Source organism: Hypoxylon trugodes (assembly GCF_022578975.1).
Source record: "Hypoxylon trugodes strain CBS 135444 unplaced genomic scaffold F4822scaffold_6, whole genome shotgun sequence".
Taxonomy (NCBI): Eukaryota; Fungi; Ascomycota; class Sordariomycetes; order Xylariales; family Hypoxylaceae; genus Hypoxylon; species Hypoxylon trugodes.
In genome coordinates this window covers 428,555-453,726 of record NW_026250021.1, presented here as the reverse complement: position 1 = coordinate 453,726, position 25,172 = coordinate 428,555, and the positions used below count along the sequence as shown (strand labels likewise).

The 25,172-nt window shown below is 45.6% G+C and overlaps 5 protein-coding genes across 5 annotated transcripts; 3 read left to right on the top strand and 2 right to left on the bottom strand.

The window, feature by feature from the left end:
* The first annotated feature begins 6,507 nt into the window (after positions 1–6,507).
* F4822DRAFT_405865 (P-loop containing nucleoside triphosphate hydrolase protein) lies at positions 6,508–9,481 on the top strand. The gene is made up of 3 exons (XM_051458348.1): positions 6,508–7,663; positions 7,716–7,796; positions 7,852–9,481. The coding sequence occupies exons 1-3, from the start codon at positions 6,869–6,871 to the stop codon at positions 9,235–9,237; spliced, it is 2,262 nt and encodes a 753-aa protein (XP_051313024.1). The 5' UTR covers positions 6,508–6,868; the 3' UTR covers positions 9,238–9,481.
* A 2,954-nt stretch (positions 9,482–12,435) lies between these two features.
* Positions 12,436–14,426, bottom strand: F4822DRAFT_430002 (uncharacterized protein; the record flags this gene model as incomplete). Its single annotated transcript, XM_051461199.1, has 3 exons — positions 12,436–13,109; positions 13,164–13,751; positions 14,342–14,426. The coding sequence occupies 3 exons, from the start codon at positions 14,424–14,426 to the stop codon at positions 12,436–12,438; spliced, it is 1,347 nt and encodes a 448-aa protein (XP_051313023.1).
* A 3,691-nt stretch (positions 14,427–18,117) lies between these two features.
* On the bottom strand, positions 18,118–19,482 carry F4822DRAFT_277318 (uncharacterized protein). The gene is made up of 2 exons (XM_051454815.1): positions 19,162–19,482; positions 18,118–19,103 (listed from the first exon to the last, which is right to left on the bottom strand). The coding sequence occupies exons 1-2, from the start codon at positions 19,267–19,269 to the stop codon at positions 18,258–18,260; spliced, it is 954 nt and encodes a 317-aa protein (XP_051313022.1). The 5' UTR covers positions 19,270–19,482; the 3' UTR covers positions 18,118–18,257.
* A 606-nt stretch (positions 19,483–20,088) lies between these two features.
* On the top strand, positions 20,089–22,194 carry F4822DRAFT_405855 (WD40 repeat-like protein). The gene is made up of 4 exons (XM_051458347.1): positions 20,089–20,384; positions 20,452–20,490; positions 20,600–20,715; positions 20,772–22,194. Exons 1-4 carry the CDS (start codon positions 20,382–20,384, stop codon positions 21,520–21,522), a joined length of 909 nt encoding a protein of 302 aa, XP_051313021.1. The 5' UTR covers positions 20,089–20,381; the 3' UTR covers positions 21,523–22,194.
* Positions 22,195–23,291: 1,097 nt separating this feature from the next.
* Positions 23,292–25,137, top strand: F4822DRAFT_405851 (stress response protein Whi2). The gene is made up of 4 exons (XM_051458346.1): positions 23,292–23,413; positions 23,475–23,610; positions 23,779–24,125; positions 24,193–25,137. Exons 1-4 carry the CDS (start codon positions 23,403–23,405, stop codon positions 24,476–24,478), a joined length of 780 nt encoding a protein of 259 aa, XP_051313020.1. The 5' UTR covers positions 23,292–23,402; the 3' UTR covers positions 24,479–25,137.
* The last annotated feature ends 35 nt before the right edge of the window (positions 25,138–25,172 follow it).

Here is a 25,172-nt window from a genome sequence, read left to right as displayed (position 1 = left end):
GATTCCCCAGTAAAATAGCTACGAAATGAGACGACGGGATGTACCTAATTGCTCCGTGCACCGTATATTACCATGTCGTAGGTACATACCATCCATTTTCCAAGGTTTGTAGATACATAATGTATGGTTTGTACGTGCAGGTACCTACATACCTACACGCCATCAATGTTAGCTTATCATTATGCCACTACATGAAGTTAGGTAGCTGGAGGTGTAATTGTCGCTGCAAGTTAGTGCATTATTGCGTTGTTGCAAATAAGCCCAGGCCTGCAGATGCGGGTGCTATTTTGGAAAGAACGCGCACCATGTGCTTGTCCACTTTCAATGCCCTGGTGCAGGCGCCTTCAGCGGGTACAGTGCAACACAGTATTAAAGTCGTCCGATACATGCTTAAAAGCCGGAGAGCGAGACCATACGCCAAGGTCAGGGTCTGTAATTGAGCGTCCTGCAATATGTAATGCGGGTTCCCTATTACATTTATTAGTATGTACACGCACTATACGTACTGGCCTGTACATACATCAATAGCTGGTATGAGCTACCGTACAGTGCATAACATATTATTAAGAAATTCGAGACTAGAACCAAGAAACATGGTCATATCTATTGTTATGCTAAAGCATTGCATCGTCGATACCGAGGTACAATACACGGACAGTAAACAATCACTTGATATTAGAAGCTATTCGCTTCTTTTCTCTACCATCAAAAAAGAAAATTCTATACCAAAGGACTGATATCAAATTTAAAAGAAGTAAGCATCTACGGATGTATACCCCTATATCATATAATGTCAGCAAGTACGGAATAATGAAATGATATAAACATGCCTGACTTATGTAATTGTCCTTGTCCTTATTGAAAAGATCCTTATGAATTTCTTATGAAGGAATAGAAATACTTTGGTACAATATTTCATATGAGAGAGAGAAGAAACATCAAGATGCATCCCTAATCCTGGAAGGTGGATTATACCTTGTCCACTTTCCGGGACGCGCACTCCGCATACTGATGTGATGATGTTATTATTATTATGATCATTATTTTTTGTTGTTGTTTTTTATTATTATTTATTATTGTTGTCGCTCTTATTATTATTAGGTAGTCCTTACTTGGATGGACCGATGCAACTCACTAGCGCCATTTCAGCATCCGAGACTTCTCTATAGCTTCTTATTGGTCAAATAACCTCCTTGGATGGGCGCTGAAAGACAAAACGGGCAAGACGGATTGCAGCTCGAGACTCCAGGCTAAGGTCCGCATGCCAGTCTTGGATTAGACCCTCCCTAATTTTGTTGTTCGGTGTCGAATGGATGGATGCCTTTTGATAATCGATTCATTATTATTCTATATCTCTGGAACTCATCTCATACATATCGGACGAACATCTCGGGATGTTGTAAATCTGAATGACGATAGACGATTGACGATTTGATATTTCCACTATATTAAGAAATACTTAGGTACTTAAAAATAAATACATGTGAGCAGCCCTAAATGACGATACTTTGTATTTACGTAATCTTTTGTGCTTAAATATGGCCAGTCCCAGATTCTCGGTTCCTGTCTAACATATCCCTCTGTATTCTTAGTCGTTGTTAGTCGTGTAAGCTACTGCGGCCCTAAAATACTTTCTTGATTTATGCTTTCGAATGTACACCAAAGTACCTACACAGCTACAATTGACTTCCGCTATAATCAAGCTAAATGTCATGCTTAAAGCTATTTAGTACGAACGGCTTCAATTTTTATATTATATTGAAGATCCCCCCCTTACCTCGGCGATTATTCCTTTACGAGCATATATGTACATGTGTTCCTGAATATTGATATTGGAAAATGTCGGCACCCGAAGCCGACATATGTGAACATCATGAATACGTGACTATATCAAATAAATTAATACCAGACTACGATGAGGTATGAGTTGGTATAACTTGCATAAGTGCTTATTCCTCAACCTATTGAGTCGTCTAAAACTTGCTTATGAGTATTATTGCTATGATTTATAAGAAAGAGTCGGAGAAGTTTAGCATCTCACAGTACGGATATACTGAATCGAGAAGTCCTTGCGAATGCGCTCTTACATAGATGCGGAGCTTTGATACAAACGGCCTCAGCATACAATAAGCCTCATACATGTTGCTTGCTATCCACCATTATATTTGTCGCCAATGCCGTACTTGCATATGCTGATGCTTTGCCGCTCCATTGTCAATGCTTGTGGTCCAACTATCTATCCCCCCCAACCAATGACTTGTCGTCTGCCGTTGCCCCGTTGTCACGAATCACCGCATAAGCAAAGCTATGCTGTTCATGGGGAACAAGCAAAAGTCGTGCGACCATTTACATATTAGAAGCAACTCTCACGTCGAATTATTTCAGGCCTAGCTAATTACATATAACACATAATCTACCTATAGGTACACCACCTAGATACGCAAGTCTTCATCTGCGTAGGTGTTGGTGCCTTATTGTTTTTGTGTATCCTCCCCATCCGGTAAATTCCTATGCTTGTACCATTTTACCTTACCCTGTTGATTTTATTTTTTCTTTAATTCTCCGGTTTTACCGTTATTCTTTTTCCGGAAGAGGGCGTTCATCGGCGTCTGTGCTGGTGCTGGTGCTGGTGGAAATGAAATGATACAAAAACGTGGGAAGCTTCTTTTTTATCCACATCTCACAAGAATCTTGCTTAGAGCAACACTAGCGAGCAAGCTGGTCCCAGGAGCTAGTGATGGTCTAAAAAGCTGCCGGGCGACGAGACACTTACACGAAGTGTTACTTAGATTGGCAATCGGTAGCACCTTGCAAGTTTTGCATTGTATTGACTGTACTGTATTGTACAAGGCGAGACTTAATTGTCCACCACCGCCAATCGAGAGACCGAAACACCGAGACAAGGCTCTGCTTGGTTGATTGTGGATAAGGCATCCTGCCGTGCTGTCACGATCCGACGGCTCCTCAATCACAAATCACAGCCGCCTTTGTACCATGTCAGCATGTCCGGAGTCATTTCTGTCACTTGTCATTTCGTCATCTCGGTTTACACACTAAAATCGGACAAACTACAGAAGCTACTCTTTCATTTGAGGGTGCTGATGGTACGGGAGTGATGATAGAATAGGTAGTTTAACCCTACTCAACAGCAAAACCGTAGCGGAACGGGTGCAAACATTTGATACCCGAAGCACATCTATTCGCCATGTAGCTCGCCTTTTTTCCTGCCTAAGGACTTCCGAGCCACGAAGGAATACATAGTGGTTAGTTGAGTGGAATAGTAAGTCATATAAGGGATATCCTATCAACGGCCGAATATCGATATTGTCCGCTACAGACTAATGAGCAGGGCGTATAGGTATTCTACATTGTACAATGGGGATACAATACTGTACATACCAACCAGATCGTAGATACCTAGAAATGTACTTGCTCGTGTCACGACGAACATCCATCTCCAGCTTTCTATGTGGAGAAGCAAATTCCTCCTTAAAATAGCTACGCGTACCCAGTTCTTTTTCGTCTTACCCCTCAGGGCACCCCTCACTTCCGTCAATGCCATTGATCAATGAGGCGTCGTACTTGGTACGCTGAAGAGATTTGGATGTGATGTGGCTTGTGAATTGAAACTCGCTTGGCCCATCCCATCACTCTAGAATCTGATTTTAGGCCGAAAGCCCGATACATCAGTTCATCGATTCAAAAGTACCTAACTGATCAACAGGCGTAACGAAATTTGTTACTTACCTATGAAATAACCCTTGGACGGGATTGCCGATATATCATTACGTAGCGCCGAGATATCTATGTACCATATGGATCGATTTAAATGCGCCGTTTCCAACGAACGGACTTTTTCTTGGGTCTATCAAACCAGTCTAACTACGAGTGGGGGCCTGAGTCGTAACCAGTGACGGTAATAATATGAACTACGGCTAGCAAGTCAGAGAAGTAGTGGAAGAACATCCTAGCCAATCATTTCCCCCAACGCGAGTTTCAGCTCCCTATACAGCGTCACATTCAGCGCCCAAAGCCTAAAGCAAGGCAAGAAACAGGTGATTCTAATTCTTTCAGCATCGTCAATTGCCTAAGCACTTGAAACAGGACTTACAACGATGTCAGTGGAGAACGAAGCAACAACGGCTCATGATATCGGAAAATTGCTAGGTAAACTACCCAGTATTTAGAAGTTTTTCCTCGGCTATTATTCTAAAGCGTCTCGAAAAAAAGAACCACCCGCTAATAACACAGCTGCTCCATTTTCGAAGAATCCAGCTGCGTTAGATGGAAGATCCTTGGAACTGAGAATACGACATCGGCGCTAAGGCTCATTAACATGAAGCTCACCTCTCACGATTTACTTAGTCTAATTGTACACCGCTTTGAGCTTAGATTCCTTCTTGAGGTATCCTTTTACCTAGTACTTCAATATGTCTCTTACTCGAACCATTCTTATCAAATCTTCGAGCAATGCAACCAAGAACGATGCACTGAGGCTCGTTTACCAAAAAGCCCCTCATACATAACAAGATCATATCATGTACCAGTTACCCAAGGAAGCGGGCATGAAACCCAGATCCTCTTTGATGCGGCGGCGTCATGCTGTGTCAAGCTCTCGCTATCTAGATAGGGGCCGCATATGTACAGTATTCCTCCGGGCACAGGATTATGCATTCGATGCCGGGTTAGACAAAAGCAGGATGCAGGTGACGAGCCTTGTTACCAGATATCTACGGACTTATGACAGAAACATGATTTAACACAATAGTTTGCTACCTCACCTGTTTTAAAGCCTAGTATCCAACCTATTGGCCGTAAGCTCACCACGACCAAATTCGATCGCCGGAGCAAACGCCCTAAAATAATTCAATCCATCGCGTGCTTGAGAAGAATACTTTAAGGATTGACCTACAGTTGCATCTTAAATCCAGCGCCACCTGATGACATGACGTTGGATTCATTCTCGAGAGGCGAAATGTAACCCCCCACACGAGCAAGATCTGCTTGGGAATAAATTAAGAAGTCCATTACGACAGTGAGACAAGACATGTACAACAACCCCAAGTGAGCCATATCTTGTTTTTTTGTGGTGAGATTTTTCAAGAAAAGAAAAAATGCGATAGATTACCTACGTACTTATCTAAGGTACGGATACCCCTAGATCTCGTTATATTGTGTAGGGCTTAATTTATCGAATGGCACGCGTGGGTTTATGAGAAGGGACCTGTAAGATACGTTGCATCTGGTGGGAAATGCGACGGTCTAGGCGTAGGCCGCGTCTTCCCCCAGCTGCGTTTGGTGTCGGCTACCCAGCCTAATAGGGATCCCGTAACTTTTTGTTGCAGCTCGAACAAGACCTAGTAATAGAAGATCTTCAAGACTTTTGCAACTACCAAGAATGGCAATGATAAGGCACGAGTCTCAGACATTGAGCCGACTGAAGAATCCCGCAATGGCGCAATGGCGTGCGAGCGGGAAAGGCAAGACAGGGCGTAAACTATGAAAATGTTGCCGTAGGATGACCAATCAGAAATGGGATTGGTACGAACAGGACGATGCGCGTTTCTACCTTCCAGACATGTAAAATAGGATGCGATACCACAACGCGTCTGCGAGTGGTCGGCGCGTCATCGCCACGCGCTGCGCTCCGGCACGGTCCCGTGGAAAGGCAAATATCCTATTGGTACGTCCGTATTCGACAAGATCGATCTGTCGATCATTGTGGCGTGTTTCTAAGTAGTATGTAAACTCCGAAGCTTTTCGTTCGTAAGACTTTTTTCTTTTATCGCTTTTTTTTTTCCTTTCCCTCGCAATTTAGGGCTAGCCTTGTGAAGCTTGTATTCATGTCGTTATAGATAATGTTGACTTATTGGCTGTGAGGTAAGTAAGGGTTCAAAGACTTATCCATGTTAAATATAGCCAAGCCATATCCCTTCACATCGGTAGCCTATCATAAACGATATACCAGCATACCGTTTGAATCTAAGCGTCGCTAAAATAGGACAACGTAGATAGGATCCTAACATGACGAAAAATAACCTGCGGGATGTTTGATGTTAAGGGCAGAATTGGTGAATTCGGATGGTGAAGTTGCCGCGCAAGATCAATTGATCAGGACCAACACGGGTTGGATGGATATTGAATATCACCTGTTTTTTTGCCGCAGCAGCCAACGAAATTGGATATCACGGACGCCCACATCAATATCAGCCATCCTCATCACATGCGATTAATACCCAATTGGTACAGTATTGATTGGTGTATGATGTATGTAGAAGGTAAAGGCAGAAGGTAAGGTATCAAGGTATTAAGGAAGATTGCAGGGTTATCGGAGTACAATGGATGGTTTGTTCCGTTACCAACAAGGCCGAAGATAAACCGACGCAAGATTACCTAACCCGTTACTTACGTAATTTGTACTTACCACAGTGTATTATCCGTAATGATACTATCCGTCTTATTTCTATCTCCGTAATATACAAAGTTTCCACTTTTTTATTCAGACGACATTTTGAGAATTTGTGCCAATCGATGCCTATTCCATACTTCTGTATAATAATTCATACGAAGTACATACTCAAATAACTTCGTGGCAGCACATCTGAGCGCACCGAATATTTGCATCGGGTGCTGCAACTGGAAATTAAATCTGACAACAAGGGACCCACGTTTCGTAGAAGCGGTGTTTCTTTCGATTCATTCCATTTTCAGGGGTGGCCAACCAAGGAAAGAGGATAAAAAAATAGGACACCCTAGACAAAACAAGGCCCCAGCTGAAAAAAAAGGAAGGACTCGCAAATTGTGTCCCGTTTTAAGAACCAGGAAACCCTCCTAGCAGCTAATATCCGGTTCCATTCACCCCGTCACTATGGACGCCGATATCAGAGCCGCTATTCCGGATATCGACCCCGTCGTCTCCGAGTATTCGGTAGGCTATCTCAGACATGCTTCTACTGCATGGGTTGGCGATGAGGAGTCCTCTGCCCTATCACCCTTAGCTGAAGCCGCTGCTGCTATCACCGAGCTTCTACTCTCGGCTTCTGGAGATGCAGCTGGTACCAACCAGGACAAGATTCGTTCGCTCGTCTCCAAGTGGGTAGACAAGTATGAAGAAGCTAACAGCGGTAATGGAGAAAGGCGTGGTCCGTCCGCCGTGAAGCGACTTGACCAAGCCATCCAGGTCGGTGCTCAACGGAACATGTCGTCAACACTAGCCGTCGCCACCGGAAGCGTCGATCTGGAGTCCGCCAATGCCCGTAAGGTGGAGTCTAAGGTTGACCGAAAGAAGCTCGAGAAGGCCGAGCGCAAGATCGCCGCTAAGCAGAGCAAGAAGCAGTTCAAGACGGTTGAGTATGAGGCTTCCAGGCTACTCAACCAAGCCGAGAACGCCCAGAGCTATGAAGAGTTTTACATGGCCGTCAACCCTCTGCAGCTTGGTTCTAATTCCGGTGCCAGCAAGACTAAAGATATCAAGATTGAAAATGTTGATGTCAGCATTGGTGGTACCAGAATCTTAATGGATACAGATTTAACACTCGCCTATGGACACCGTTACGGTTTGGTTGGTCACAACGGTGTTGGTAAATCTACGTTGCTTAGAGCACTTTCTAGGCGAGAACTGCCTGTTCCAACACACATATCTATTCTTCACGTCGAGCAAGAGGTACGTCATTTTCGTGATCAGGTGACTTTGTCCATATGCTAATGTTCTTCAGATTACTGGTGATGACACATCTGCTCTACAAGCTGTTTTGGATGCCGATGTTTGGCGAAAGGTGTTACTCAGAGAGCAAACAGTATGTTCCTACCCTTCCGAAATCTAGTAGCTCCCACTAACATTGTCGCCTTCAGGATATCACAGCACGTTTAACCGAAATTGAGACCCAGAGGTCATCTATGGCAGATACTTCTGCAGATGCCGCGAAGTTAGACCATGACCGAGAGGCTCTTGACCAGAAGCTTGGAGAAATTCAAGCGAAGCTAGCAGAGATGGAGTCAGACAAAGCAGAGTCCAGGGCGGCTAGTATCCTCGCTGGTCTCGGTTTCTCTCCAGAACGTCAACAATTCGCTACCAAGACATTCTCCGGTGGTTGGCGTATGCGTCTAGCCCTTGCCAGAGCTCTTTTCTGTGAACCTGATCTACTACTTCTCGACGAACCGTCTAACATGTTGGACGTCCCGTCTATTACCTTCCTTTCGAATTACCTCCTCACATACCCAAGTACTGTTCTGGTAGTCAGTCACGACAGAGCTTTCCTAAACGAAGTCGCGACAGATATCATACATCAACACTCAGAGCGTCTCGATTACTACAGAGGAGCGAACTTCGAGTCTTTCTACGCCACAAGGGAAGAACGTAAGAAGACAGCGAAGAGAGAATACGAAAACAATTTGGCTCAACGCCAACATTTGCAGGCCTTCATAGACAAGTTCCGATACAATGCCGGCAAGGCTGCCGAGGCGCAGTCGCGTATCAAGAAATTGGAACGCATGCCGGTGCTTGAGCCGCCAGAGACAGAATACAGCGTCAAATTCCATTTCCCAGATGTGGAGAAGCTCTCACCACCAATCGTGCAAATGTCAGGTGTCACCTTTGGATACACACCGGACAAGATCCTCCTTAAAGATGTGGATCTTGATGTCCAGCTCGATTCGCGTATTGGTATCGTCGGTCCCAACGGTGCTGGTAAAACAACTATCCTCAAGCTACTTATCGGCAAGCTATCACCTACGAAGGGTACTATCTCGCAACACTCACGTCTACGCATCGGATTCTTCGCACAGCACCACGTGGACGCGCTAGACCTAACTATGAGCGCGGTCAGTTTCATGTCCAAAACGTACCCCGGCCGCACAGACGAAGAATATCGACGCCAACTGGGCGCCTTCGGTATTACCGGTACAACCGGTCTCCAGAAAATGGAAGTTCTATCCGGAGGTCAGAAATCGCGTGTAGCATTCGCCTGTCTCGCACTCACGCAACCGCACATCCTGGTTCTTGACGAACCGTCCAATCACTTGGATATCGAGGCTATGGATGCGTTAGCGGAGGCACTGCAGGAGTTCCAGGGTGGTGTATTGATGGTATCTCACGATGTTACGATGTTGCAGACCGTGTGTAACAGTTTGTGGGTTTGTGAGAATGGAACGGTTTGGAAGTTCCCTGGAGACGTCCAGGCGTATAAGAAGAGGATTGCGGCGCAGGCTGATGCTGCGGGTGTGGTTAAGGCGCATTAAGGGGTGGGATGTGTAGATGAGATGATATGATTTGAAATGAAAATGAATATACGTCAATGCTATGACTCTGTGAAATTACATTGGCAATCTGATGACCTACCTACTAATCGGACGTCAAATGGATATCACGGCGCATATATACCATAGGCATGTATTGGCTGTAACTTCATGTTACAGTCCGCTCTCCTAAACTACCTCCTAGGCAGTTCAGTCTCTTAGTTCGTCATGTTAAGTTGTTCTATCATCCTCCATTTTCCCGTGACTGTCTTTTTTTCTCAGCTATTGAGCTGGCTCCCAATTCAACTCGGAAGCACATGTTTTATGATATCAACGCACCCGTGCTGGTGTTATTATAGGCCATTAGGACTCCCATTCCTCTTCCTTTATTCTTCTACCTAGCCAACTTAGACAATCATTAATACAATCTTTATTATTCCTTTACCCGTTACGTAACGCCTCTCCTGTGAAGAGACCTTGTCCACCGACAACTCTCTTACTCGTTTCCACGTGCTCCGGGACGTCATCGTGGTTCTTCATCGAGAAACATGATTTTCTATAGTGGTGCGAAAATGAGTCGTCTGACTGGATCGTTGGTTATGTTGACGATATGTATTCCATCGTCGATATATATGGTCCTTTTCAACCTTTCTTCGTCGCGATGAACTCGTTCCATAAGTAAGTACGTACATGTATTAAGATTGACTGACTAACTAACAGAGGAAAAGAAGAGGATCGGGAGTAGCCCGAATGAGTGGTGTATATGTAGAGAATTATGCATGGCCAACAGCTACGCTTCGAAGGGCGGTATCACCCAGTGAGAACACGTTCTCTAGGGGATACCTTTTTGTCGTACCTAGGTAGGATTCCGTATTTGATGTTCCTCAAGACTGGGAAGACGGCAATGTATTGAGCTATTGTGGTGTGTATATGCCGAAATGTCGTGATTATCGTAGTAGAATTTACATCATTTTATATGAGTCGGTACTTGTCGTTAGGGCCGAAGTCGTCCTTGAGATGTGTTTTTTCCATTCCCCGCCGACACCCAATGATAATTGATGGCTGGCAACTTTGGCTATCCCAATCTTCTTCCCTTCCTCCTTTCAGTTAGTCAATTCATCAATAATACATCATTCTATTCCTTACTTTCGTTACGTAACACCTATTTTCGTTGAAGATACCGACACGTACTGCTGTCTCGACGTCCACGAGGAGACCGGCGTCAGCTCCTGTCCCCGGTGCATCTTTAAAGGTATTCATCATCATATTATCGTCATATGTTGTAATGGGTACAGTCTGCCAAAAGGGCGTCTCCTTACTGCAAAGGCCAGAAGAATAACGACCCATTATATCTCTTTTATGGTACATTCCATTAAATGTATGGCTGTTGGAGCTGTGTGGGAAGCTTACCTCAACCTTTATCCTTTTGAAGTCGCGTGTTGCGTGGAAAACGTATATTCCGGGTGGTGCTGGTCGAGTACATCCTATCATATCGTACTCCAGGTTCGAAAGATGCCTACGATCGTGCCAAACTCGGACAAGGCATATATTACCATAAAGCTCTCGCTTTCCTAACGAAGACGGTGGTGTTTCATGCCAAGCTGGCTTCGAGTAATATCGGTTTCCTGGTGTCGCCAACATTCTGTGGCCGGGGCCGGGCGATGCTGTTGAGAAAAAGCAAAAGAGCCATGGAGAATGGGAGAGGTTTTGTAGGGACAGGGATGTAGCTAGGTATGGATGCCCTGGAGAATTCGTTGACAACTAGAATGTCTGTCTCTTTCCAAGCGACTGCTTTCCTATTCGTTATCGCTCAGACTGCTTTTAGCACGGCTATGGCGAGGCGTCGTTGATGTTAGCTCCTGCGTTGCCGGAGGTGGCAGTCACCTGGGCACAGATATCTGCTTCCACCTTCGTGACCACGTGTTCGTATTGTGTGGAGTAAGAATATAGAACATCCCAGAAGGGATACTGAGGTAGAATTTGATATATATAGGCATATTCCAGTCGTAGTTAAAACGAGAAGGATTGTATATGCGTCATCGAATAAAAGGAGATAATAGTTTGAAGGTGTATACTTGGGTGGTTCCGTGGAGACGACAGTGGTGTTATAATATGCGTTTCTTATTATATTGGCCTGTATCTGGTCGTTCTGTGCCTGAGTATTGTTGGGACATGGGACGGAGACTACGTATTTGTAAGGGATCGATACCCCTATTCCTCTTCCTATGCAGAGACAGTATAGACCTCATGAAAGACCTTATGTCTATTCCACTAGAACCAGAACAAACCGAACCCTTTGACCCCAGTACCAATAAGATAAAACACTTGACGCAAGTACCGACGGGCAGAAGCGGAAGAAGCAGGTTCCCATCCTGCATTAAACACTCATACAAGACCGAAGCATGCCTTATCCTAACAACATCATCAGGCATCCATTTATGCTAGACAACAACAAAGAAATCAAACATCTAGCAACCTTCAACCTTTATGAAGAGCTTGTCTGCCTATTTATGTATGTCCTAGCAACCTCATGCAATTGCCCAGTCTAGCACACTGGCAAACTACTTCTAAAAGCCTCTCTTTATCAAGCATGATGCCAAATATTAACTAAAAGGAAATAGCTACGCCATGCCGCTTGAGCGGCGAGACCACCGAAACACAAACAGTGGTCTGCGAAAGACCCGACGATATCCGCGGATAGTCCTGCCGTCAAACCTATACAAAGGACTATAAGAACGAATTGGCTTATACCTAGGAAACGTCGGATTGAATCTTGGCCTACTAGGATCTTTGGCAATTAATGAATTCAAAGTCAAGACGAAATACAGTTACTAAGGACTACGAGATGATATTCACAATACATGAAGGTTAAGACAGCAAGATGGAGTTTTCAGTGTTTAATTGATGCTACACCTTTCGATGACCCGACCCGTATGAGTGGTGGCGACTAATTGAGACAAAACGCTAGGAAAACCACACTACCCCATTTTCCGTTCATCCTTAGATGACCGCTGAAGATATACCTGAAACACAATGGTAGGAAAGAGAACCACTAATTTATATTCGCAAGTGGCGTCATTATCCGAAATGCGCCGATAGCATTGGACTGCTACCACTTGCCTACTCATGAGCAAAATGGGCTAGCCATCGCCGGGCTGCCCTCCAGTTCGCTCCATGCAACGCACATCCATCGTTATCAAATCAACCGAGTTGTGCGGCTTCTTCATATTTGTTCCTCCAATAATCACGCTCTTCCTGAAGCTTAGTGATCTGGGCTTCAAGCTCTTCAAATCGCATGGCTTTTCGCTCACGAGACTTACGGGCTGCCAAGGTATTCCTAGCTCGTTTCATGGCAACCGAATCCGAAGGATCGTCAACTACGATCGGTGGTAAAGGCTTGTCACGACGACGAGAGTTCACACCAGAAACAGAAGAGTGTTTCCCTGCGGTTCCCGACGACGGCGAATTGCCAGATTTTCGACGAGACTTAGAGGCGGTCTCAGCGACGTCCAACTCCTCTGATTGCTGAGCTGGTGATAGATCATCAGCGGGGGGAGGAGCAGTGAAGGTGCTTGTGCTCTCTTCAAACAAGGACGCCCAGTTCTGATCCTGGAGCTCGATTTCACCAAACTCAGGAGAGACGTTGCAACTGGCGAAAAGATCCGGAGAATCCCCGCACAAAGAAGGGGAAGTCATGTTCGTCAAGGCAGTCGAGTTCGGGGCAGACGTGGTGTTCCCATCAAGGAACAGCTGCTGAGGTGACACGGTACCTATGTTGCTGACGGAACTGGATACGGAACCGATAGGCGCGTCGTAAGGGGAAGAGAAAGCCGTGGAGGCTCCCCCCTGGAACATATCCTCAAATCTGAGGGCGTCTGCGGGATAAGAGTTAGGAAAGCTACCTAGAGAAGTAGAATGAACTGATATACCTTGGAAATCCATCTTGTTCGTTTGCTGATTGACACCCTGTGTGAAAAGCGGTACAGGTGGACGAGCAGATCGGTTCTGCTGGTTCGAATTGGGAGAGTTCTGAAGAGCTGCGATAGTATGCGCGTAGAACTGCGCGGGAGAATTGAACCGGTTGGTAAAAGCCGTAGGAGAAGATGTTGTCTGATGTCCTGTTGCCCTGATGATCTGAGCCACTCGCTGATTCTGCAATGTAGGAGATGTAGAATCGCTGGGGGTATGCGAGAAGTGACTAGTGTTGGCGTTTAGAGATCCAAAGGCTGCTGCTTGAGAGGCAGGAGACGATACAGAGCGGTTAACGTTCTGTCTCTGAGGCTGTGATGGTTGATCGAACAAGACGAAGTCCTGTTGCGGGGCTAGGAAATCGTTGTTCGGTTGCGCAGATGGTGCCGGCTGGCTCGGGGAATTGGAGGGAGGCCATCTTGACTGTTGAGACTCCGTGGTGAAGACTGAAAAGTCTTGTTGGAGAATGGTGGCGGTGGTGTTAAAAGAACTCGGGGAGTAGCTGTGAATAGCTTCGTTTGAGTTCAGATCTTCCTGGGTAGGGAGGTCTGAAGAGCAATATTGAGTGGGGAGCAAAGATAAACTGGGTTCCGTTGAGGACTGAATCTTGACCGTTGGCTACAAAGAGCACTTGGGAAAGAGAGACACGGGGGTCTGGGGTGTGCTTAGCGCATCTTGATGGGATGCTATCTATTACTTGACTTTCTTATGTGATGTGTGTTCTTGTATTGTATTGTGTTGTATGTCTGGTTGTATGTGTGTGGGAATGTAGAAGAAAGAAAGAGGGGAGAAGTCAAGATTTCGTGCCTGAATTTCGGTGGGAGAAATGCGATATTAGTATTTTTCAGGCAACAATTAACCTCGCACCGAACCAGAAAACGCCCTTGTAAACTAAGTAATGAAGAAGGCGCGCACAGACCATATAGTTAGGCGGACGCGCGGGTGTATTTCTGGAGTCAAGGGTACCCGTGTGCGGCTTAGTTAGGTCTCACGGTTACTTGCTAACCACTAACAATTTTGATTGTAGGCTACCCGGTAGGCAAGCTAGCTGTTGAAACAGTTAAGGAAGAACAAAATATGCTCGCTTGAACAGGTGTGAGTCATAGTTGAAAGTTCCACTATTCTGTCCCGCACTAACGATTTCCATCCCTGTCTACTTCTGCTAATCTTCCTCCTAGCGCACAGCCTTCCTGCCTTTCTCTCCGTATTTCCCTGCTGCGCATTTCGTTCTTTCCCCTGCCTGAACTGGATGGATGAACCGGTTGCAACGGATGGAAAGGTAGAAAATAAAATAATAATAAAATATTATTTTCCATGCAACGGACATAATGGCGTTTATGCAACGAAACGTTCCGTAACGTCACAAGCAATACTCTGCGAAGGGCCATCATACATGATAAGTAATACATTTGTTTTATTTTTGGCAATTTATTTTTTATGGATATTTAAACACCGAACATACTCCTAAACATCTGAGTACGCAACCCGATATTGAAATAGAAAAATAAAACTGCTTGTTGGTTGGATATGTCAAGCCTTATCACCGTGCAGCCACGGATTTGGAGATCGGATGGCGGGATGGTGAACACCGTTTCTCGTTTCTAAAAAATCCTTGGTTCAATTAAAATGTCAGTCCGGACTTTTGGCGTCTGTCTGCCAAGACACTAGTCTAAGGTTTCTGCGATCAAGGGCTTGTGACGGATTTGCGTTATTACCTGTTAGCTTCCTCCGTTTTGCGAACGTTGTTTCATTGGCTGGGTAGTTAAGCTATCGGCCAACCAAACGAGGAAAGTCTCCTCCATTTAGCGCTACGGATTGATTTTCTCCCTCGTGATACCAAGAATCTTAATTCTCAACCATGAGAGGCATAGCACATGTTTCGGTATGCACATACAACCCGACCTACCCACGCACGTATGTATGTATGTCAGATCTATTTCAATGCTTGATCGAAATACATCGGATATCGTATCGAATCGGCTATATTAGAAATGCTCAGGTCTTTTGAGCATTGCGAATTAGAATATCTCGTATGGATGTCGGGATCGGATTGGGACGATTGCCCCTGTCTCTCTACGTACGTTTATGGATATATTTCATTAATAATGTACCATTGTACACTTATCCACTAACTTGTGATACCGTATTGTTATTCGAGAATCTAGGGCGGCTGTGTCTTTTTTTTTCGGCCCCCTCTTCCATCTCGATTTCTTACGATATCCACTTTGAAAATTCCCTACATAATAATCCACATTCACTAATTTTTGAAGACACGAATCCTCATGACGTTGTTAATTCATTAGGTATATCAAATGCTAATCAATTCATTGAACATATCTAAAATATACGATGAAACATGACAGACACGTTGCCGCATGTCGCAACTGTCAGTCGTCAACTCAATTGCGTAGTCTCGCAAAGGCGCGTGCGCAACGCGACAACAAGAAAAAAAATTAATAATTAATAATTAAATCTGCATTTTCCTAACCCCACAAAGTTCGAGGAACGTTGCAAGAAGAGGCAAAGTTCCCCGCGGTCTCTCGTTTCGCGGAATCGAATTTCAATCCCAGACAATGCAAAGACAAGGGCATGGGATCGACAAGACCAAAAAAGTATTTTGATCAATCGGATCGATCAATTCGTTTCACTAGAGTTGCAATTTGCCAGCCCTTCCATTCCATTGTCGTTGTGAGTCATACTTGAGGACCCTTCCTACGTACAATGTGTCCCCAGGTGTACGTATAGATTACGCTATGGACGGATCTGGGGGATACTTTCGAAGACCCTCGCTATGTCCTGCCAATTTTTTATATTTCCCTGCTCTCTGGGTCTTTGTGTCTAAGACAAAAACGGCTCTGTTCCGTTTTACGGCACGGGGAACCGGATGGCCTAAATCCTAACGTCGTTTATTTTTGAGATGGAAACGTAGAAAGCAAGAAAGAAAAACTGTTTTATTCCTACGGACTACGACCCTAGTGTCGTGGGTGGGAATCTGCTTACGAGGATCATCTCGGATTATCTGCTCCAAGTCCTTGTCTTGCATACTTAGGGCCTGCACATCAGTGGGAATCGAGCCATGAAATTTTTTTGATGCGGACTGATGGATTTTTTTTCTGTCTCCGTTCTACAAGACGCAGGGCGCAGCCTTCTCTCTTTTTTTACGCCGTTGCTTGCCGAGAACGATAGGCGGTCCGCTTTACGCTTCTTTATACATACTGACATATTACATACACATATACATATGTAGGGTTGGGATTTCAAATATCCAAGGACAGCCAATCTAAGAAACCCACAACCCACTCGTCAACCCGGGTTCCTACTTGAGGTATTTCACGGGACCCTATGAGGGGATACCTACTGCCTAGAAGCCTGGTAGCACACGACATATTCCATACATAATCATGTCCTAAGGAGACCGACGGGAACGTGCCCTATCAGCCCTACGTATCAAATCCTAGTCCTATATGCATCTCGTTCTCTTTTCGTTCGAATACGTTCATTCATTTCTGAATTCATACACGAGGCCACGTTGCTTCTAGGCAACGACCACCTCCAAGATTGCAGAGCCGCTTTAGCATTCCTAATGAATGCCTCCGGCTTACGTTCAACCACTATATTCTATAGCGCTGTTACGTTGTGGATTACGTCGCGAAAGAGGTGTTTTTAATCGACCGCTCTGCCGCCCTATGCTCTCTAAGGCAGTACGCCGAGTCCGCGCCCTCCTATCGCCGAACCCTGCCAAGCCAAGCCGTATTATGCAGCCCGCTCTCGTCAGCTGCTCCTAACAAGTGACCCGCTACGCATCCTCAACGCGTATTATGATGTAAAGACATCCATGAATTATTTGGTCTGTTCACGTAAGCAACTCGCAGGAAAAACCGCAAAACTAAAACTACTACTACTTTATACCCATGTCCGAGTATCACGACAGTAGCCGTAGCCGTAGCGTAGTAATCGGAGCTCGGGCTGGCTGACGGAGAGAAAAAATAAAAGTAGAAGAAGCAGAGAGAAAGTCGGATATGTAAGGTAAATTCGCCGCCACAGAATCACTTTACCGCCGGCGAAGCCCGCGGGTCTTGGATTGGTCGTCTTTATCCTGATGGCGCTTTTATATCCGTCTTGTTACGGCCGGGTCCGGAGATATTTGATTCGGACGTGAGGCTGCGATATAGATTTATGGCTTTTATTATTAGCACAGCCTTCGCGCTTGCTGACATTGCATTCTAATATTGATTTGATGTTTATTTCGTAATTCTTATTGGTGGGGCTGTTGTCTACGCTTGGAAGAGGAAGAGGCTATAAGGTTAATGTAGGTAGGAGGTGTATATTTGGTAAGGTGGATGACATATGTTCTAGGATCGACGTAGTACTATCCTTATGGGGTCTGAATAGTTCCAGTAAAGAATCAAAACTGCTTATCATGTATTATAAACGTTGTCAATACTATCCCCGATAGATTTAGACTGGCCTGGGCAAATCTATCTGTGTGGATAAACAATATTCTAGTCACAGCATCAAGTCAAGTACACATGAGGCACGCAATCTTTGGTCAGTAGATGGGTATGAATGTTCGTTGTCTGAATTGGGTAAAGTATCATGAGTCCTTAAAAATCTAGCTTATAGAAAGCTGGGTGCAAATACAAGAGGGTAGTAAAGAAGAGAACCTAGACCATATGCATGCAATGATATAACGCCAGATCAATGCATCACCGGAACACCTGTGACTGAATTTCATGATACCAAGAAAGAGTCCTGTACCTTTTGTGCTTTCCATGCAAACGCCTTTCCTCCTATTGATGAACTGATCCTCGTAAACACCGTTCCGGGTAGATGTGATGGGAAGAACAGTTTCGACTTTACTTGTGGTGATTATGCGGTTTCATGATGTTGCCGCCGATTTGATTAGGTAGAAGAACAGAATGGGACAATGAGAAATGTCCCGAACGACTTAGTGTGTTGCTCGAAAATACTTTTCGAGCAATACCGATCAGCGACGAATTCGTTGGTATCGTAGCTAGTGTTGTCGTTAAGAGAGATAAATTAGGTAGCTGTTTTTAGGCGTTCGCATCCTCGACCTCGACAAGAGCGTTGTTACGAACAACAAGGTCTTGCGCGGCGATGCGCTCCATCATTCGCAAAAACCCAGAATTCTTGAATTTATCCGAATCGTTATCTGCCACGGCGTTCAGAATTTGTTGCGCGGCAACAGCTAACTCGGAATCGTTAGCTGGGCTCGCGGCCTGGGTCTGCTCGATAGCAACATTTGGCTCGGGTTGTAGGGAAGCTACAGGCTGCTGAGGAGCACCTTGAATGTCTTGCTCCATGGGCAGATGGTTTGTTGCGTTCGTCGCATCCCGGGCTGCGGTAGTTCCTCGCCGAAGCTCAATTGATTCTGTTACCGACGCAGAAGGCCAGGTCTGTACGTCGGGGACATCGGTAGCGTTCGCCTCCATCCATTTGTGGAGCTCAGTGTCAAAGTCGAAGTTCGAGTTCGAGTTCAAGTTCGACGAGAAATTGTCTTGCTTATTGACGAGGAGGGTGCCTCGGTCAGGCGAGGGCGGAATATGGTACTGTCCGAAATTTCGCGGAATAGGTACACGGACGGGCGCTGCAGGCGTGGGTGCTGTGAGGAGTACCTGGCCTTGAGGGGTTAGGGGGACATATGAATCCAGTCCCATTCGTTGGAAATCTCGGACCCAGCCTGGGCTTCCGGCGGCGTCAATACGCGGGATCGAGGATCTTGGGTTTAAGGACGTGACGTCGATGTGGTGTACGTTACGACTTGCATCATCGGGGAAAGGATTGAAGAGAGAAGCACTGCTGGCCTCGAAGGCACCAAAGCGAGCGTCGGTGAACGACGTGAAGGCACTGTTGGAGCGGAATTCGGTTCCGAAAGGACGCTTTATTACTGTTAGGTTCCATCATACATTTGTAAAACTCAATGGGTCGACGACTAACCTCAGGAGTGTTGATAGGGCGTAGTTCACGTTGTAGCGATCGATCTTGCTCGGCGTGTCGGGTAAGACCCTTGGCCGCGTTCGACGGGCCGCACAAGTCTTGGGCCATGGCGCCGATTAATTCAAGCGCAGCTCTTTCAGATGAATTTTTTGGTATGACAAGGTATTTGGAAGGAATTGTGGTATCGTGGTGGAATGCGATTAAAGCTGCGCCGATAATGCAACGAGATCCGTGAGGTAGAAGAGGAAAATGTTGTAAGGGATTAGGGCTTGTGAATTTCTCAGTGCGCCGAAAGAAAGAGCATTAAATAAAAATCGTCGTCACTTCCTAATCAGTCTTGTAAAAAAATAGAGTTTTTTGCCGTTTCCTTGTGTGGTGCAAATCAGTGGTTACATATGTATCTGGAAAGAACAGTGCTAAATCAGTACCTAGTACTTGGTGTTCATGGATCACATGTGGATTGGCTGATTGAAAAAGGGTATTTGCCTACAGTTTTTAATCGTTATATGTATATGTGATTGAATCAGATACTATATGACTGATAGTAAATGTATTGGTGACTCAAAAGAAATAACATGTATTCATTTAGAAACGGCGTTGAAGTTGAAGAAGTTCAATTCACATCAGCATCACAGGCTCTTTTATCGGTTCTACAGACGACGTAAAGCTGATTAGCCTCGGTACATTGCGAAAGATGACCGATCGGCCCAATGATGTCAATCGTCACAGCCGCAAAGTGTGATGGTACTTCTAAGCTAATGTAGGTACTTAGATACGTACCTAGGTACCTTCCAATTCGCCCCATCGCACCCCGCCGTTTTTGGTTGTAGGGGTTCTGATTACCTAATGCGGGCGAATTGATTTTTATTTGAATCAAGAGCCACGTACCGCAAAAGTATTCTCCGGAATCAACGTTAATCCGTTAATAAATCATTCTGATTGGAGATCTGGACTTGATCCACAACATCGAACCTTCCGACCAATTGATAAGACTGATTGATCTTGGTCTGCCTACGTCGACGTAGGTACGTACTGGAATTGAACACTTTCATGATTTTGGTGGAGCTTTCAACTTGTTGCTTTATCTGAGCTTCTACCAAAGCTGCCAACTTGAAAAAGGACGGGCAGTTCTAAAAACGACACTCCAAATATTGACGGCGCAGCTCTCTCTATTGAAACTTGCTTACTTCTACGCCGTCCCCTTATAATTTCTCTCCGAGATGGTATGTTAAGAGTAGTGGTTTGTTTACACTCATTGCTCTACAATCTGCTAACTCCGACTTGCAACAGGCGCAAGTAATATCCAATTCCGGCCACGATGACATGATTGTACGTAGGACACTTCGGCGAACTTCAGCCAACACCTCGATACTGAGCCTTTACCCCCCGTTGTCTTTCAAAGTTGCCTACTGCTACGGCTATTCCTAACCTTTGCTAGCACGATGCTGTCTTGGACTACTACGGCCGACGACTCGCAACATGCTCTTCCGACAAGACTATCAAGATATTCGAGATTGAAGGTGAATCACAGCGACTAACCGAGACATTAAAAGGGTACGTACGATATGCTTCCTCAGGTTTAAGAATATCTCTGACAAATTTGGGTATAGTCACGAAGGCGCAGTATGGTGTGTTTCCTGGGCGCATCCTAAATATGGCAACATCCTCGCCTCGGCGGGCTACGACGGCAAGGTCTTCATCTGGCGCGAACAGTCAAACCAATGGCAAAGAATTTTCGACTTTGCCCTCCACAAAGCCTCGGTGAACATGGTCGCATGGTCACCCCACGAATCGGGCTGCCTCCTCGCTTGCGCGTCCTCCGATGGAAGTGTCTCCGTGCTCGAATTCAAGGATAATAACTTCTCCCACGTCTCGTTCGCCGCCCACGGCCTCGGCGTCAACTCTGTCTCTTGGGCGCCAGCTACAACACCCGGTAGCATCGTTTCCTCGGCACCTACAGGGCCTGGTGCTCTTGGCCAACGCCGCTTCGTAACGGGAGGTTGTGATAATGTGCTCAAGTTGTGGGCTTACGACCCCGCCACACAAGGTTACAAGCAAGAGAGGGAACCGTTGGCAGGCCACACAGACTGGGTGCGAGATGTAGCGTGGAGCCCAACTGTATTACAGAAGAGCTACATTGCTTCAGCATCGCAAGACAAGACTGTACGAATCTGGACAAGTGACAACGCCAGCCAAGGCCAATGGTCGTGCAAGGTGCTGAACTTTGAGGCGGAGGTCTGGCGTGTCAGTTGGAGCCTTAGCGGGAACGTATTGGCTGTTAGCGGCGGCGACAATAAGGTCTCACTGTGGAAGGAGAACCTGCGAGGCGAGTGGGAGTGCGTCAAGACGATGGAAGAATAGGGTCCTAGCCTATCGGATAAATGAACTAACCACCTACCGCAAGGAAGAAAGTGGTCGAGAGGATGACTTGTTACGAAGCCCGGCGTTTAAGAAGTAGATGGGGGCACTAATTCGGCTGGACTGTTGAGTCACCAAAAAGGCAGAGTTTCTTATATTTTGCATCAGCCTTGAAAATTCATGAAATAAATGCGATATCCTACATTCATCGTACATAAAGTGATATGGATATTGTTATGGAGGTTGTAGTAGTACAGCTTCTTGACTCAAAATGTGCCATCTCCTGTTTTCTTTCCCTATGTCGATCTACTAGAAGGAGAACTGACTTCGATTCGTTCCACAGCTTACACCCTTTTGTGGCTTGAAGTCTTTTAATTTGAGATGGTCCTTGATAGTTTATTTTAGAAAGGATATTCTATAGCTTGTCAGAATATTGTCGTATCAATGCATTTATTTTCATTCGTACATGGGTGTGTATGTCGATGTTGAATTGGGGTTACTTCCTTCCCTTGACTTCTACAATTGGCCATTCACAGCGAAGCTTCTTATTAAGAGGCTCTTTGTAGATTATTCCGAGACTGTTTCCAACCATAATTTAGACTCGGTTCCGATACGCATATATTTATGAAAGTAAGTCTTCTTGCACTGCACATAAAGATGAAAGAAAGTTAATTCGATAGCTGGGTGAACTAGTTGGGGTCATTGGGCGGTTAGTCGGCCAGTAATAGTGCTGTGACCTAAAGTGGAAGCGGCTCCCCCAGAACTGATCGGTTTCATGTATCTTTACAGCAAATTTATTATGTACGATACATTCATTTGTGCTTTAGAAGTTCAGGGGTCTCACTAGCAACTAATAAAATTAAGGAAATAGTGACTGGGATTCCCAGATCCGTCGGCTTCATAATTTCAATTTCAACTTGTCTTAGGTACTCTTAACTTTCACTTTATTTTTGATGCTTACTACTACTTTGCTTCACTTTTGCGACAATCGCGTTTTCTGCCTTCGTCTATATACCCGTGCCATCGTTATTGTTTGAATTCTAGAACCGGCTTCCCCATGCGACAAACATACCTGCCGAGCAACCGCCCTGCGTAATCGAACCCGTGGGACTCCACGATAAGATACTCTTTGTAGCCGGTCATCCAGTACAAAAACAAGAAGAGCTTCCCCTTTCGCACACCCCTCATACCGCCAAATTGTCTGATACGCGGGAGGATAGTAACGGACAGTCCGTGTCCACCGGGCTTCCACCTATCAACATTGAACAAGAGGAAGAAGGGAACTTGAGATTCGAAAGCGACAGTGAAGAGGTGGATAATTTAAATCGAGGGCGTTCACCACCTCCACAATATCCATACTCGACTTCCGAAGCTTCTACCTCGACCTCATTTTCATTTGCTCCCTCTCGATCTGCCCCGCCTCCTTTCTCAAGCCTTTACACCCTCGACGACAATTTTAGGCTCGATCCGACAACTTCTGGTCCTGCATCTGAAGCTGGGGCATCATCCGCAACTGCAGCACCAGCTTACGCCCCTGCAGCCTCAGCATCCGATAGCCCTCTCGAGAGGTCTGGTTCTTTCGAAGATACTGTCGCAGAAACCAAGCGAGCGCTTCCGCAAGACGTTAAAGGCGAATCGAGCCAGAAAGGCGACGATCCAAGCGAACCTCCTCCCGCATACTCTGAAGGATATAGCCCGTTACTATCATTCACCTACCTAATGGCGGCCGCCGGTGGTGCATCGAGTATTATTACTCAGGTTCAACAAGGAGGACCTCCTATGAACTCCATTGGAGGTAAAAATGCCATGAATTTTATACTATTGGATTGAGGAAGGAAATACTAAACCGATATATAGATGTCGGAGCCGATGAGACAATCACTATGGATCTGCGGTAGGCAACACATATAGCCAAACATGCTGACAGACGGATACTAACTAAATTTCTTATATAGCGGCACGCGCTTCGTTCTCTCCAGAGATGAACTACTGACGTTACCTGAATTCGTCCTCCTGTCCTTATTTCCTAATGGTCTCTTCCCCGAAGGCCATATGGGTGGATTCTCCGAAGGCGACGCCGTGCAAGTCGATGTTAGTACATTCAACGATAACCCCATCGCTCAATTTACTCCGGTTTCCCCAACCATCACATCTTCACAAGAGAAGCCCTCTGCTCTTTACACCTGCTCCCCATGTTTATCTACCCTTCGCAACCTCGTATCTAATACAAATATACATATCACTGACTTCACATCTCAGTATGACCCTGCATCCCTACAATATATGCTAGATTTCTTCCGAAACGTGGCTCAGTCCATCCCCAATGAATCCTCCCCTAACGCCTCCCCAGACGGAGGCGCTGTCCCTATTGACTCGCTTGGTGGTCGGGGCGAGGATGGAAAACGAGCTGGTATCATTGTTTTACGAGAGGACCTAGACTTCTATGTCATTCCTCCGCGACCGAATATCGAACAAGCTGAAATGATTGAAGTCAAGCGCGCTGCTGCCCGCGCTTTGCTTAGACAGGATGGTATCTTTTCGGGTCTAAAACGGAGTGACGAACCCGGCACGACTGAGGCGCATTTAATTGAGATGCTTACTGCTGGGTAAGTGATCCTCACATCCTTCGCTGATCCCCACATTTGAATAGGCTATCGCTAACCTTTATCATAGTGGTTTCAACCATGATGATAGATGGGGTCATCGTGCCGGTGAACCTAATAAAGCTGTCGTTTGCAGCTTGGCTCTTGCACGACTACGGAGCGAAATTCGTGGCAACGACATGGGTAACAATGCTGTTGGTATGGCACACAAGCTACTACTCTTCTGGAGGAAACCAGCACGGCGTTGCTGGTGGGAAGGTGTGGATCTTACCGACGTGGAGGGTGTGGATGGGCCCCTGAAAGTGTGGATTCGCAGAGTGTGGACACTTGAGATGAGTGTCATAGGGCTGCGTTGACATTGACTTCTATTAAGCGAGCGACAAGGCGTTCGAGTCACGTTTTTTCTTTTGGCAGAAACTGCTTTTCCCCCACAGCAAACTGGAAAACGAAGGGCATATTACATATCACGGTCCCACGTTAACGGATTGCCTTTCACCACCGATGCATCACATATTTGGCGGTGGTATTACCGGTTCTCCCATTGTTTATACCTGGTTTAATCATAGGCTAGGATATTAGACATCGCCATGTCCTACGCTTGATGTATGCATACTACCTAGGTAGAGTAGGCATATCACATTGGGCATTTTTTCAAATCGAGGGCAGAAAGAATATAAAGGGAAACCCTATTGTTAGTGATATAAGCCATTGTAGCTTGTGGATTGCGTATTAGGATCAGGATATTACTTTACGATAACTTATTAAGTAACATATCAAGTATTTTGTTTATTATGAATTGATGGGTATGTGATAGTAGGGACTGAAGCTATCGTGACAGGTTTAACATGTGATACTTTTAATATATGTAGGTGTAGGTTTCGAGCATACCGGCAGATGGGGAAATACATACCTGGGTACTTAATGAAACTGATGGTTATTATCTTGTCCTGTGGCTTCCCTCACCCTTAGCTCCGGCCTGTTACTCCGTATGACTTCCTCGACCTTTAGATTTATGTATAGTTCTTACCTTACAAGAATGATTGGCAAGAA